Source organism: Pithys albifrons, chromosome 11 (assembly GCF_047495875.1).
Source record: "Pithys albifrons albifrons isolate INPA30051 chromosome 11, PitAlb_v1, whole genome shotgun sequence".
Lineage (NCBI taxonomy): Eukaryota > Metazoa > Chordata > Aves > Passeriformes > Thamnophilidae > Pithys > Pithys albifrons.
In genome coordinates this window covers 19,840,857-19,857,058 of record NC_092468.1, presented here as the reverse complement: position 1 = coordinate 19,857,058, position 16,202 = coordinate 19,840,857, and the positions used below count along the sequence as shown (strand labels likewise).

The 16,202-nt window shown below is 38.3% G+C and overlaps 1 protein-coding gene across 3 annotated transcripts in view; it reads left to right on the top strand.

Annotated features, from left to right (window-relative positions):
• Positions 1-15,294, top strand: part of PIK3CA (phosphatidylinositol-4,5-bisphosphate 3-kinase catalytic subunit alpha) — a 39,695-nt gene extending 24,401 nt beyond the window's left edge. For all 3 annotated transcript variants that reach the window (XM_071566392.1, XM_071566390.1, XM_071566391.1), the window contains exons 7-21: positions 428-533; positions 1,579-1,731; positions 1,836-1,970; positions 4,557-4,681; positions 5,069-5,150; positions 5,573-5,737; positions 6,297-6,400; positions 7,188-7,359; positions 7,719-7,825; positions 8,320-8,441; positions 8,960-9,038; positions 9,878-10,048; positions 10,278-10,395; positions 10,562-10,713; positions 11,905-15,294. In XM_071566392.1, the coding sequence (XP_071422493.1) occupies positions 428-533; positions 1,579-1,731; positions 1,836-1,970; positions 4,557-4,681; positions 5,069-5,150; positions 5,573-5,737; positions 6,297-6,400; positions 7,188-7,359; positions 7,719-7,825; positions 8,320-8,441; positions 8,960-9,038; positions 9,878-10,048; positions 10,278-10,395; positions 10,562-10,713; positions 11,905-12,175 (2,062 nt within the window). In that variant the 3' untranslated portion in view covers positions 12,176-15,294. The remainder of the gene's footprint in view (positions 1-427; positions 534-1,578; positions 1,732-1,835; positions 1,971-4,556; positions 4,682-5,068; positions 5,151-5,572; positions 5,738-6,296; positions 6,401-7,187; positions 7,360-7,718; positions 7,826-8,319; positions 8,442-8,959; positions 9,039-9,877; positions 10,049-10,277; positions 10,396-10,561; positions 10,714-11,904) is intronic.
• Positions 15,295-16,202: the final 908 nt, after the last annotated feature.

Here is a 16,202-nt window from a genome sequence, read left to right as displayed (position 1 = left end):
TGTTATATCCCCATCTTGCAATTATCTTTTCCAGCAGTTCAAGTTCAATTCAGTTCTGAAAGCTATGCCACATTTTCCAGTTTCTTTTTTTCCCTGAAGTGAAAAACATTTCACAAGCTAAACCTTACATCAGTGTAGCATATATGAAAATCCATTATGTTTAGGTTGCAGGAATTGAACTTGCTGTGATTTTTCAGACAGTGTTGATGCTAGAAGGCCACTGGGGAAGTTTCCATTTCCAAAAGGAGTGGATGTGGTCAAATGTGTTATATGAAAACCCTTTTTCAGTAAGAAACTGTATTCTTTATGCACATATACAGTGTAGGTAGGAATATAACAAATGCCTTTTCATATAACTGTTGATTGATTGCAGTTATCTCCATGCTGTCCTTTAACCTGGTTTCATTCTGCTTCCTGAACCTCACAGGTGGAACGAGTGGCTGTTGTATGACATGTACATTCCTGATCTCCCACGTGCTGCTCGGCTTTGCCTCTCTATCTGCTCTGTCAAAGGCCGGAAGGGAGCTAAAGAGGTAAAATACTTCATGGATTTAATGCACTAATGAGCAAAAGCTGCTTAAATCAATTTTGGGAAAATATTGGGTAAATGCTGTCCTGGCAATGAGTCTTAGTGCAATGTTTGATTTGAATCTGATTAAAATAGGGGGGTTTCTTTCCTTGTATCTTATTCAGACTGCCACTATTTTTCTGTTTGGAAATTCAACAACAGAGAAAATTATCAGTTGAGTACAGGAAGTCACGTCTATGCTACATTGCCAGACATTAAAACCAATGTTAGTGTTTTGAGGTGGAAGTGCATTTGGACAATTTTCTAAGCCCATGTAACTGACCTATTTATTTTTAAGGGACAATATTTATACTTTTAGTTCAAGTAAAGAAAATCTATGTTTCTTTAGCCTTTGATGCAAGATCTCCAAATAGTAATTTTTAAGAATCTACGTGCAGCATCTCATTGTAGCCCAGCATCCTTACATTCTGGGTTTGAGTGTGTGTCACAGGGACTATATCGGGGGGTTTTGTCTGCAGACAGGTTTATGAGTCTTGTAGAATGGTTTGGGCTAGAAGGGATCTTTAAAGATCATCTAGTCCAGCCCCCTGCCATGGGGAGGGACACCTTATACTATCCCAGGTTGCTCAGAGCCCCACCCAACTTGGCCTTGAACACTTTCAGGGATGGGGGGCAGCCGCAGCTTCTCTGGGCAGCCTGTGCCATTGTCTGACCACCCTTATAACTATTTGCTTTCAGTTTAAAACTGTTGCCCTTGTTCTGTCACTACAGGCCTTGGTAAAATGTCTCTGTGTCAAAAAAGCTTTCTCCATCATCTTGACTTACTCTGGTGTGAGGAAGGTGTTAGCATGTGTTTGCAATTCTTTTGATATCATTTTGTAAAGTGACTGCTTTGCCAGTCATTCACAGAAAAATATGGTACAGCTTCCTGCTTTCTGCTAATCTGGGAATGTAACAACTTGATCTGGGAGGAAAATGTTATTTTTCCTGAATCGCTCTGCAGAAATTCACGATGACACTGAAAAAAATCATATTTTAATCTCTTTAAGGAGCACTGTCCATTGGCTTGGGGAAATATAAACATGTTCGATTACACAGACACTCTTGTATCTGGGAAAATGGCTTTGAATCTTTGGGCAGTACCTCATGGGCTGGAGGATTTGTTGAATCCTATTGGTGTTACTGGATCAAATCCAAATAAGGTATTTGCATGCCAGCTTTCTCCTTAAGAGTGTATTTTCAAAATAAGCTGTATTCTACTGAGTATCATTCAACAGAAAAAGTAATTTGAATTCTCTTTACCCAGGAAACTCCATGTTTAGAGCTGGAATTTGATTGGTTTAGCAATCCTGTAAAGTTTCCAGATATGGCAGTGATAGAAGAACATGCCAATTGGAGTATATCACGTGAACTGGGATTCAACTACAGCTATGCAGGACAGGTGAGGCAAACCCCCTTCCAAGATTAGCTCTTCAAGTAGGAAAGTATTATTTACTGCTTTATTTTCCTCAGTATGTTAGTTATATCTTTTTTCATATATTTATTGTAAAATAAATGGTTTATTGTAAATCGTAATCATTTTTTTGTTGTGTGTTTAGTAAAGTGGGTAATACATTCTCCTTTCTTTATATTTACCAGTAAACTGACCTAATGCTTCACTGACCAACCAAAACACTTCAAAGGGAAGCTGTCTTACAGTGTAAACTGTTGGGGCATTGTTGACATTTTCGTGTGGCTAATTCAGGTGTCTGAACTATTTAGTTTAACTTTTCCAAAGCTCTCATTCTCTATCAGTGATAGTGGGTTTTTTTGTTGCAGTTTCATGTTTATAGGTGGGCTTTCCTGTGTAACCCAAAGACGCTTAAACTCTTTACTCTCTGTTTTATGGGCTAGTTATGACCATAAGTAGAGGGAATTTTAAGGGAATTGACTGGCATAGACATGGGTGTAGTCCTTTATCTCTTCTCTTCCAAGGAAAAGAGCTTGGGTGTTGATGGCTGGCTTTTTGGTGAGGTTTGGAGCTTTCTTCAAAGCACTTGTTGGATGATTAAAAGAAGTAAAAAAAGAAAAGCAGTAAAGCTAAAATTGCTCTGTATTTAAAGCCATGGCTGTGAAATTAGTTGTATGTTTTACATTTTCTTCTGGAGGCTGGTTCAAAGACTGGAGAGTTTCCCCAAGAGAGCTCTGCGGTCTGTGTGAAGAAGAGTCTCGTGGTGGAAAGTTTCACTGTGCCAGAAACTGCACAGGTGGTAGTGAGCTTCCAGTTTGGGAATTCTGGTGATATTTATAACACATCAACATACCTTGAACAACAGGCTGTAGGCATTTGATTTCTCTTGATACTCCAGGAAGTCCATTCGTAGAGTAGCAAATCTGCTCTGTTTTGTGCTGTGGCAGAGCAGTCCTGCAGGGCTTTGAATAAATGTCTATGGGCAGCTGGCTTCTTGGTAAATAACATTCCTTTGCTATAACACAGCCTGTTACCTGGGCTTCTATATGCTCAACGCGTTTTTTTCATCTGAAGGCAAAAATAAAAAATAGTGGGGATGATAAACTCACTTCACTGGAAAAGTAGTGAGCAACTTACACTTTACAATTAAGACAAAACAAAACAAGAGGTAGAATAATGTCTCAGATTATAATCTTGTCTTTTTTTGTGATAATCCATACAACACCATAGAAGAAGGTCATACTGGTTAAATAGGGAAAAGCATGTTTATATCACTGATGCAGTTGACAGAGAAACAAACTAACATTGCCTTGGTCTAACTTCCTCCTTGTTGGTGCTACTTTTCTTTCAGCCTCCCCTGCTTGTTGTCTGCCAAAATCCTCTTACTACTTACCATTTCTTAAATCATAGTTAATTAAATGCCTGATCAGTTTGAACATCACTAGTTATCTCTTAGTGTTGTATTTGTTCACTTTATCTGTCAGTGTGTGGTATCTTCAGGTCTGAAGCCAAATTCTCCATGTTCAGGTACCACACATATTATAACTATTCGTGACATTAGCTATATTTAGGGAGTTAAAAGGCAATGTGGTTTTACTAATTCAAAAATTGGATACCAAATTGCTGTATATTATTCACCATAGCTGAAAGAGTTAAACATTCCTTCTCTGAAATGGTCAAACCCAGCAAAGCAGTCACAGAGGTACAGTTTTATATAATGTGTTTGTTATGATACAAAACACGTAACTTGTTAGTTTAACCTCGAAAAGGATTACATTACATTTAAAATCAAGCAGAATCTAAGAGAGCATTTATGAGTCCATTCATATCTAAAGTATGAAAAAATTTTCAAATACTAAGTCTAATTTACTGTTCCACAATTAATAGAATTTCAAGTTTTTGTTGTTGACTGCAGCAGGTTATAAATGCATTTTCTTTCTGGGCTTGATCTAAACTGTGATCTTTCTGACCCACTACAGGTGCATGTTATATTTCCTTGATTTTCACTTACTATTTAGGATGACTTTTTCAGAGTAGAGATGAATAGGTACAATTCATCACTCATTCAGTATGAACTATTTGACCATATGTCAGGAGCAGGGTAATTATAAAATCATTTATCTATTAACTTCCTTACACAGTGACTCTGACTTTGCTGTTTGCACCATATCCATGGCCAAAATATCTAAGAAGGTGTTAAAAAAAAATTCTGTGCCACATGGACAGTAGTCGCTTTTTAAGGACTATCTTATACTAATTCTGCTTAATTTTTTTAGTCTTCCTGTTACTCAGGCTTTCCTACACTGTTCTGTTATTTACTTAGCTTCATCCCCCATGTACTGCTTTTTTAGTTCTGAATCTTTCTCACTCCTTTCAGCAGCTCTCAGCAATCTCAAGCTGGGAGTAGAAATGACTGGTTTCATTTTATGCTGCATTATGTTGCTCATCAGATATCAGTTGCTGCCATTTCTCCACACAGCTGACTTAGTTGAAATGTTAAAATACTGTGTTTCTTGTGTGCTGTATAGCAACAGAAGGAACTGTGTGGAGGGTTAATGTACCACTTTCTCTCTGCAGAGTAACAGAATAGCCAGAGACAGTGAATTAACAGAGAGTGACAAGGAGCAGTTGCGAGCCATATGTACACGAGACCCTTTGTCTGAAATCACTGAGCAAGAGAAGGACTTCCTCTGGAGACACAGGTATTGAAAATCAAAAACCAAACCTAAGAAAAACCCTTGTTGGCATAATCAAACTTCACCCAGTTCCTTCCAAATTTTTCGTGGCTGTCTTGGGTTTTCTCCATTTTCTTCCGTATTGTGGAGTTGGTGTTTTACACAAGGCTTGCAAAGCATTCTGCATTGGATGTCTTGGTTCATAAGCCCATGGAGAAAAGTAAGGTGCTGAATAAGTTCACATTTTCCCTGTTACTGCAGCCTTACCTGCATGCATGGATCATGACAGCCCCTCATGGTATCATGGGATTCTGCTGACAAAGGAATTAAAAGGTGCAAGACTGTGGGGACATAGTAGATGGTTATCAAAGCAGGAATTATGTTTTTTACATGCAACTCTTTTCTCTTTCACAGACACTATTGCGTGAATACTCCAGAGATTCTGCCCAAATTACTTTTGGCTGTAAAATGGAATTCTAGAGATGAAGTAGCCCAGGTAACGTAAAGCACTGGAGAAGTTTTAAGTTTTGAAGGAGCTTTAAAATATGCTATTTTAAAGAAAAGTCTTGGAAGTTAAAAACATGTTATGTGTGCATGATACATTGAATGATTCAAGTTGCCACTTTAATTGACAGATGTCTCTGCTCCATAGTTGTTCTTAATATTTTCTCTTGGTGGCATTACTTGAATACCTCCTATATTGCCAACTTACCAATCATGGTTATATGTGAGGGGTTTTTTTCTTTCGTTTTCTAGGGGGTAATCCAACAAAATCAACTGGCAACTAATATCAAAGTGTTGATTGAGAGGACTAGCAAGTAAATTGCTTCTACTCAGATGCGATTTATGTCTGACAATACCTGCTGATGGCTGTGTATTACAGCTTCTTCCTAATCAGTGCAAACTTCTTGCCCACAGATGTACTGTTTGGTAAAAGATTGGCCTTCAATCAAGCCAGAGCAAGCAATGGAGCTCTTGGACTGTAATTACCCAGATCCAATGGTGCGAGCGTTTGCAGTTCGGTGTCTGGAGAAATCCTTGACAGATGACAAACTGTCTCAGTATCTAATCCAGCTGGTGCAGGTATATAACATAGTTTGTTGTATTTGTTGTGTATATTCAGTGATCACAGAGGCTTAAAATATAAGTTAAGATGTTGTGAGAAAGGGATCAGCAAAAATACCTGTTTGCTTTGCGGATTATTTAGGAGGAGAAGATGAAATGTGGTTTGTTTTCTGTAGTGCTGTGGTTTTGCTTGTTGATACTAAATGCCAGAATTTTTCAGAGATGCAAAACTGTTCTACCAACTGGAATAGGCAACTATTTCAGCTGTCCTAACATATGGGAAAGTATAAGCAGAAGCATCTTCTCAAAATTTTCAGCAAGTTCAGGCTAAAATATTTGATAACAGTAAAGGAGGCATCAGATGGCAAGTTCCTGAAATAGAGGCAGCCAGTGCACAGTTAGCATATATTGTCCAAATCCTAGCACAAGCAAGTATTAATACCAAGATCAGTCATTCTCCAAAAATTAATGCAAAACATAGATTGCTTTTTATTTAACTGCCTTTAATCTGTATATTGTTCTTAGAAATAATAACTGCAGCTGATTTTTTTTTGATTTTCTCTTTATCCTTAACTAGGTTCTGAAATACGAACAGTATCTGGATAACCAGCTTGTGAGATTTCTACTCAAGAAAGCACTGACCAATCAAAGGATAGGACACTTCTTCTTTTGGCATCTAAAGTAAGCTTAATGTCATGCTAAGGGGTGGTGGGATTCCTATTAGCTATAAACAGTTGTTCTAAAGGCTTGATATACTAAATATCCTTTTTTAGGAAAATATTAAAATTTAAAATAAAGATTAGTTTGCATTGGTTAAGAGTTTGAATGCATAGTTTGGTGGTAGAAGTCATGCCTTGCAATTTCAAAAGCTAGTTAATAACAGATACTTACGCTTTATGTAATGATGATTATTGTAAAAAACACATAGTCTGACGCTGCACGAAGCCTCCCATAGTTTTTGCTGCCTGGTTCTCTCTAAGTTTTTTCCAGAAAATTTTACAAATATATGAGACCTAATGAAATCTACTCAATTTGACCAGATAAAACTTTGAAAAAACTTACTAGAACTGTTTTTCTTGCCTATTAAAGGCTTATTCTAGAGCTTGATAGCCCGAATAGCTCACTGTTCTTCCTTACTAAGTATAACATGGACTTTTATAATGCTTAGTGTTGAGAAGACTGAGTATAGATCAGTCTACACCATACAGGGTTGTAGCTGGGTCTCACCTAAAAGGGCTGCTCTGAGCTAGTGTGATCAGACACAGAAAGAGAAGCAACACATCTTTGTTGTGCTTTCAGTTTTCTACTTTCTTTGGTAACCAGCAAGGACAACGGAATAAGTTGCCTGATTAACTTGTTCAAGGGGATGTGTTTTAGTACTGTTGAAGATGTTGCAAGTGTAGCTTCATTTTTGGCACTTTTAAGTGGTCTTGTTTCTAAGCTGTAACTGTTCTTCCTCTCTGTGTAGGTCTGAAATGCACAATAAAACTGTCAGTCAGAGGTTTGGTTTACTTCTGGAGTCCTACTGTCGAGCGTGTGGAATGTACCTAAAGCATCTGAGCAGGCAGGTGGAGGCTATGGAGAAGCTGATTAACCTCACAGATATTCTCAAGCAGGAAAAGAAAGATGAGACCCAAAAGGTATAATATGTCCATAATTCAAATCTGTTGCTGTTTTGTTGTAGGAATTACTTAGAACTGTTCTCTCTTATTAACTAGGAAAGTGTTAATGCTAACTTCAGTAGATTTATGTTATCCTAGAATAAGATAACTAGGATGCTGCCCTGTGAGTTGTAATATTTTCTATGCAATGCCACTGTCTACCTGTTAAGGCAATAGAACTAAAGTTAAATGTTTCAACTTCTGTAATATGTGGCTGAGCAAGGTTATTTATATTAAAACTGGGCAAAGCCACTCTTGAAACCAAAGCTAAAATCTGATGCTTACCTTCATTCACATGTGATCAGTGCTCTCAAGACCTGAATGTGATTATTTATCAGGTACAGATGAAGTTTCTTGTTGAACAAATGAGACGACCAGATTATATGGATGCTTTGCAAGGTTTTATCTCTCCTCTTAATCCTGCGCATCAGCTGGGAAATCTTCGGTATTGTATCCAGTTTTACAGTTTGTCTGGATAATTAAGTAAATGTTTAGCAATTGTAACAGTGGCAGTGTTGAGGTTAAGTGGTAACACATTAAGGGTTAGTATCTTCAGAGTTCACTGAATAATCTCTCTAGCAGAGTAATGCATAGAGTACAGTCCTATCAATCTAATGGTTTAACAAATTAGGGAACAACATGACCCTTAGCTGTTCCTTTAAGGTGATGAGAACTGCAGTCTTTTCCAGTTGTAAGGAACACACAGTGCCAAAGGAATACTTGCAATATAGCCAGTCTTCTGTTGGTCTTAGCAAATGTTTAACATTACATTTTACTAATTTAAGTTTGAGTCTGAAAAAACTCACAGATTGTCAGTTACTTGTGCATCTTTAATTTGGTACTAGTTCAGATATTGGGGGAACAGAATTATACAGTATTACTGAAACATAGTATGAGAATGAAATTATGCCTATTTCATGGAAATCTTGTCTCTTTTAGGCTTGAGGAATGCAGGATAATGTCATCTGCAAAAAGGCCGCTGTGGTTGAACTGGGAAAACCCAGATATTATGTCTGAATTGTTATTTCAGAACAATGAGATAATATTTAAAAATGGAGATGGTAAGGAAAAATAAGTGTAATTCAAAAGCTACATATCTGTTTATTTTCTTAATCTATTGTTTAGTGGAGTTTTTAAGTATATAAAATACATATATATAAAAAAATAAAAATCAACTGAGCACAGTCATTTTCTTTTCCAGAAGAATTAAGCATGGACAAATACGTATTTATTTCATTCAAGTACAAATTTTGAATGTTCTAAGATGTTCTATCTGTCAAGGTGGAACATGATTCTATTTAATATTTGTTCTTTTTACTTGCAAATTGCTTCACAATACTACAGATGTGCAATCAATAATTCCATTTTCATGAGTTTAGTGTATATTTCTAAAATCACCACCACAGGTTTATAGTGATATTTAAAACATGCTCTTCTCCATTGAGAGGATAAACCCTACAGTAAACTATGCAAACATTGTTACTTTTAGACATATTGAGACATACTTTTGGGGGAAAAGTAAAGTAAGATCTAACCAAGTATTCTGGTGTTACAAAATTTGCAATCTTGACTATTTCAGACTTGCGTCAGGACATGCTGACACTTCAGATAATTAGAATTATGGAAAACATCTGGCAAAATCAGGGTCTTGATCTTCGGTAAGCATTAGAGGTCATTTCCAAGCAATACTGTTCTTAATGGATTTTGCACTGTTTTTTTTCCCAGAGATTGCTCCTGTTTTCCCAAGGGTAATAAATGAAATGCTGTAAATAGGCATATTTGTACATGTTGGAGCGATATTTAATTTTTTAATAACCTTCAGTTAACTAAACTGCTGGATTTTCTAAACTTTTGAGAAATACTTCAGTCTTATTCAAGTGGGTAAGAGTGATTTATGTACCAGGAGTGGATACAAGAGCTAATGCTCAGCAGCCACATGGTCAGCCGTGTCTGTGGGTTTGCCTTTGAACAAGTTGCCAAACCCACGGCCCTTTTGAGCGATGACTCTTTGTAGCTGGTATTGTCATTTCAGTACACACAGTAGATATTGCCCAGTGTGACCTGTGTGCAGCTTCTCCGCATGTAGAGAGCTGTGAGTGCAGCAGCTTCTGCAGGGCATTCAGTATAAACTATTCTGGTTCTGGGAGACTGATACTGGACAGGATACACCTTTAAACTTGTGTTGGCTGTGTGGTGGATTTTTAGGTGGGGGGGGGTAACAGCTGTCACTGCATTGTCAAGAAACCCTCAGTTTTCATTTTCTTATCTAGACAAAAGGGCCTATTGGTCTGCATCATTTCTCCTGGGACACACTTTTGTCTCCAGTACTGTAATGACTGACAGAATTATGGCTTTGTCCAAGAATGGTTTGCAGGGTTACAGTTGCCCGTGTCTTAAAGAGTAGCCAAATACAGAAATCAGCAAAAATATATCTTCTCTCACCTCTTGCCACCATTCTCTATAAAGGAAAAACAGAGAACTAATCTTTGTCTTTCAGGATGTTGCCTTATGGTTGTTTGTCAATTGGTGACTGTGTGGGACTCATCGAGGTCGTGAGGAGCTCTCACACGATCATGCAGATACAGTGTAAAGGAGGCTTAAAAGGAGCACTGCAGTTCAACAGCCATACATTGCACCAGTGGCTCAAGGACAAGAACAAAGGAGACATGTGAGATTTCCTGTTGCCTGTTTTTCTTGTCCACGTGCTTGTTTTTGATGGAAACTTCAAGAGAATTACAGTTCATCAAGTGGGAAATTATGTCCATAATTATGTCCATCTCGTTTTGGTTTTGTTTCCCTGGTATTCCTGCTTGTAGCTCTTTTAATGAAAAGGAAAATTTGCACTTCTGTATTATTACAATATCTGAGGACAGTGTCTCCTTTGATGTTTTGAATAGGTATGATGCAGCTATTGACTTGTTTACACGTTCTTGTGCTGGCTACTGTGTTGCCACCTTTATACTGGGCATTGGTGATCGCCACAACAGTAACATCATGGTCAAAGATGATGGACAGGTAAGATACGTTTTTCTAAAACCATACCCCAAGGTCCTCCTCACTTTGGTACAAGTTTGTTTTCCAAAAAGAAATCTATCAGAAATATGAGTAAATGATCAATTTTACTATGACTTCATTTAAAAAAGGAATTACTAATCTTAAAATACCTTTCTGTCTTCCCAAGCTGTTTCACATTGACTTTGGGCACTTCCTCGATCACAAGAAGAAAAAATTTGGTTATAAAAGAGAGCGTGTGCCATTTGTCTTAACACAAGACTTTCTAATAGTGATTAGTAAAGGAGCCCAAGAATGTACCAAAACAAGGGAGTTTGAAAGGTGAGCCTTCTTTTAAGCATTTAAACTCTAGAGTATTTTGTACCTAAAATTCACTTCACTATGGAGACATTTAATAATTAGACCTTTTAACTTAAAATCAGTATTTTAATTGGCTTGCAGTGGGAATGTTCTAATTCTTTAGTTGAAGATCAGCCACCACTTGTGAACCAGTAGGTCATCTTAGCACTTACGTGACCTTTTGTCCAAGAAATGTCACTGAGATTGGCAGGGTCAGCATACATGTGATTAAAAGTGGTAATTTTTTAAACATCTGAAATTTCTTTGACTTGGCACTTAAAATCCTCTTGAGATTGCAAAACTGCTAGTACTGAGAATTCTTAACCGTTGGGTGTTAATGTGCATCAGAGCCCTGCTGGTCACTCAGCCATACTTCTGTCTTCAGTAGCTGCTGTGATATCAGCTCTTCAGCTGGCCTCTGTAGTCTGTGACATTGCCCAGAACCTGCTGAGAAAGGAGAACTTTAAAAAAAAAAAAGTGTTGCTGTAGTCATTCTTAATACCTCTTTCCAGCAATCCAGCCTTTGAGAGGTTTCAATTTTAATCTTAATTTCATTATGTTGAGGGCAGGGGAAGACAGATTTGGAATTGCAGTGTCTGTCTGAATGCTGCAGTGAAGCCGTTTTTCAATTTTCCCCTTAACCTGACTTAAGTTAGTGATTTCAGCATAAATGTGTATTTCTCATCCAGTGTGATACAGCAAATGCTCCTGTTTTCAATGCATTCTTCAGAGTATCTAAGGAGCAACAACTACTGCCCTTGCAAAACTACAGGAGAAATGTGTCTCTGATGATAACCAGGAAAGCACTGTTTGCATCAGTGTATCTGGAAACATGTTTTGAAACCTGAAATGTCAGTAACAATCACTAAAATGGTTCTGTGAACTCCATAAATTTGTGCTGAACAGTTGGATGAGTGGCAAATGAGGTTTCAGGCTAGAAGGCCTGACTTTAGTTTGGCTTTTGTTAGTGTGATCACTACTAATTCTTACAGAAATGAAAATAAACTAAGTAGGAAGATGAGTGTATCTTCCCAGCAACATTATGGTGTTCTTAGTAGTCTAAAACTGTCCAATTTTTAGTGTCTGGTTACCTGAAAACTGTTTTGGCAGTGAAAAAATAATATTCATCTAGTAGGGAAATACACTGAGCTTTTTTCCCCCGGTCTCTTCCAGGTTTCAGGAGATGTGTTATAAGGCTTACCTAGCAATTCGGCAGCATGCCAATCTCTTCATCAATCTGTTCTCCATGATGCTTGGCTCAGGAATGCCAGAACTGCAGTCCTTTGACGATATCGCGTACATTCGAAAGACCCTTGCCTTGGACAAAACTGAGCAGGAAGCTCTTGAGTACTTCATGAAGCAAATGAATGATGCTCACCATGGTGGCTGGACAACAAAAATGGACTGGATCTTCCACACAATAAAGCAACATGCTTTGAACTGAACTGACAGTGAAGAAAGCAAGAACTGATACCCCGCTTTGTGGGTACTGCACTGTTAATACCCGTTCGCAGCAAAGGAATTGCATAGGAATTGCAAAGGAATTGCACAAACCATGAACAACACTAGAATTTATGGCAAGAAAAGAGACGAATTGTTCAGACAACTGTTGGAAAATAAAACAGGGTTTCAGATAGCACTAAAACTGTACAATTCAAAAATTGAGCTTTAGAATGATGTGTGCAGAGAGACCTCGACAAATTAGAGATGGGCAATCACCAACTGTATGAAGTTTAACAGGGGCAAGTGCTGGATTCTGCACCTGGGATGGGGCAACCCTGATTGTGTGTATAGACTGGGGAATGAGAGGCTGGAGAGCAGCTGTGGAAAGGGACTTAGGGGTCCTGGTCAGTAGCAAATTGGATGAGTCAGCAGTGCCCTGACAGCCAGGAGGGCAAAGCATCACCAGCCGGTCGAGGGAGAGGATTGTCCCACTCTGCTCTGCACTGGGGTGGCCTCACCTTGAGTTCTGTGGGCAGTTTTGGGCACAGCAATGTAAAAATGACATTAAGCCATTAGAGAGCATCCAAAGGAGGGCCACAAAGATGGTAAAGGGTCTGAAGGGGAAGCTGTGTGAGGAGCAGCTGAGGGCACTTGGTCTGTTCAGCCTGGAGGAGACTGAGGGGAGACCTCATTGCAATCACAACTTCCTTGTGAGGGGAAGAGGAGGGACAGGCACTGATCTCTTCTTGTTGGTGGCCAGTGACAAAGGCTCAAGGAAATGGCTTGAAGCTGAGTCAAGGGAGGTTTAGGCTGGAAATCAGGAAAAGATTTTTCACAGAAAGAGTGGTTAGGTACTGGAACAGGCTCCTCAGGAAAGTGGTTACAGCATCAAGTCTGACAGAGTTCCAGAAGCATTTGGACAAGGCTCTCCAGGCACATGCTGTGACTCCTGGACTGTCCTGTGCAAGGCTGGGAGTCGGACTCAGTGATCCTTGTAGGTCACTTCCAGTTCAGCATATTGTGTGATTCTGTGATTCATGTTATGCCTTAAGCCCAAAAAGGTAAACTTGGAAGATTTTTTCATTTGGTAGGATAAAGAAAATAGCTCTAGCATGAACATAGGAGTCCATCACATATTGTCTTAGATCTGGTACAGCAGGTAGACACTATGCTGGATTGAGGAGTGGAAAGAGATTTCAAATGGTAACAAATCTTTAATGCAGCATAGTTTAAAGAGGAGTTTTAAGCTCAAAAATCTAAAAATAATAGTGAGAGGACAGTGCCTTTTAAATGTGCTCAGAGGTGTTAACATTTGGGGGTTTAGGTGACCCTTTGATTTCTGGGTCCGTCATCTGCAGTTTCTGAAAGCAGTAGGAAATAGGCCCACTCAGTATGGTGTTTATTCTGCTCAGTGTTTCTAGGGGTGCAATTGATACCTTCACAAAGAAACTCCCTATCATCCTCCAAAACTGACTAACCTGGAAATTGAATGGTCAGAATTGGGTTTAGTGCAACAGAGAGCTGTAGTGTTCATCTTAGGTTTGCTTTAATCTAACTTGAACTGAATAGATTTTTTTCATACATGTTTTCCAGAACCTAAAGAAAGGTGAGTTATTAAAATTATTGAAAGATTATTTTTTTATAAAGGCTATTTATATAATAGGAACTGTTATTAATATATATTCTTGATTTACATGATTTGTCCCATATTCACTCTTTTAATTTTGCAGCCCAGTTCTATCTGTCCAAGACTCCCGTTTTCATTAATGTCACTTAAGGTGACCAGATATACTCCTAGGACCAAATTCAGCCCTAGTGAAGGAGGACACAAGTATCAGTGAAGTAGTGGGGAATATACCCACTAATGCCAGAGTGAACTTGGCCTAAGTCTCTTAAAAAAATTTTGGGAATCACTCTTCACGTTACTGAAGGGATATGCTGGCTATTCAAAGAAGATACATTTAAACCTTCCATTTTTGGGTCTACCATTTCTCCTCTTTCCTCCTCCTTTGGAAGTGGTCGTTGAATCCAGTAAGATACATCAGAAATAGCAATTTAGATTTTCAATATGATCAATAATAAGCAGTTCAACATGCAGCAGATATGTTGGCTAGCTCAAAGCATGTGGAGTTACCAAACATTTTAAAGCTTTGTCTGTTTTGTGCCTGTGTGTAATATATATTTGTAAATCTAGTTGTTGTCCTTTAACACAATTACGATGTGTGCAATCAGTGAAATTGGCACCACTTTTTGAAACTGTTCAGAGTACAGAGGATTTCAGATTGCCCTTAAGCACAACTTCAGGTAGGACTGTTTTTCTAATTATTAAACAGGGGTTTTTAATTAGTGAAGCCCATAATTCTGCAGGTGATGTTCACCCTAACATTTTAAACTTGCTAGATTGGCAGCACTTGGAGTGAATTCCAAAGGTTTGGGGCTTTCGGGGGTTCAGCTTTCTCACTTGCAAACACGCACCGAGGTGCCACTCAGAAAGTGCAATACCACATGTAATATAAAATATGCTGACAGTTGGTGTTAGATTAGAATTTAAGTATATAATAAACTGTACTTTGTGCAGGCTGTACTGATGAGGTAATGAGTGGTTGGCTTCATTTAGCAAATTGTAATATATTAAAAATGTGCAATCGATTACGTTATGAAAGACTTTGGGGATTGTAAAGCCAAGGCTTTGGTGTTTCAAGACACTTTCATGGTCAGGATCCTGCAGTTGATGACTGCACACATGGACTCTTGATGTTGTGGGGGAAAAACTGGTTTTGTGAACACTAAAGAAGCTCCAAGAACAGTATGGGAAATGTGAAGTTTTATTTCCTTAGTTCTACTAAATATTTTGGAGTAGCCCAATGGACTTCCCATTACTCTTTTTATTGACTGTTACATATTCCTTTTTGTTTATATGGATATTTTAACTCCTGCTAACCTTGGTTGTACTTTCTAGAGCAAAGTTTCCTTTGTATCTATGACTTGGCAGTCAACACACACTAATGGTTTAGCTCTTAAAACATGGTTTAGTTTCAGTTTAAGTTTAGTTCACAAAATCTGAAACCCTGTTGGCTCTATCTCTTATTTTAACTGAGTAAAACTGTTGCACAAACATCACATTAGGTGCTATTTTATCCTTATTTATCTGGTGTTAAAACAATGGTTTACCTCATTTATCTAAGAGATGGTCAGCTTTTTCCAGCCTGGATGAAAAGATCAACTCAAATTTATTGGATGTTATGAGCCCAATTTTCTTTGTACTTTGCCCCTTCCTAGCCCTTTACTGCTGTAAATATGAGTATAAATGTCTTTCACTTCAAGCACACAGTGTTCTGCACCCTTTTTGCCCAGACAGAGGTATGTTACTGCAATTAAATGTTGTGCATAAGCCGTAGAAGTTATTATGAAAATCCAGTAGTAAAAGAAAGGAAACTTCATAGTGATGCAGACTATACAATTCAGGATAATTACAGCCCTTAAATAAACTTTTTTTAAAAGTAGGAGGAGCTTATGAGCTTTAAGCAGTTCTTACCATAACCAGGATGGGCATTTGAAAAGCATTCTGCCCGTGTTTCAGGAAAAAACAAATCCTTTTGTCAGCTTCAAAGTGTTCAGCCCTAATTCCTGTATCCTGTTACGCCAGTTCTGTGCTGATGTAACTTCACTGCAGATGGTGGAGGTTATGTTTGCTTACATTGGTGTAAATAGGAGGATGTCACCTGCTCACAGTATCAGAAATAAGACCTGCTTACAGACCATGAAAGCACCTGTAACTGAGCTCTAGAGTTTCACAGAGATAGCTTGGAATTTGGCTTAACTTTATCTATTCCCATTTCATGGAGATTGGAAAATGTTCCCTTTGTTTTGAGAATCAGCTGCACAAAACACTAAAGTAGCTTATTTTGAGCCTGAATTGAATCTGAACACCTTGCTCCTGCAGAACTTGAAGAACACCAGAGCAAGGAGCCCAGGACTGGGCCGTGTGTTGTGTCACAAAGTATTAGGAAATGGAGGTTTAATGAAAC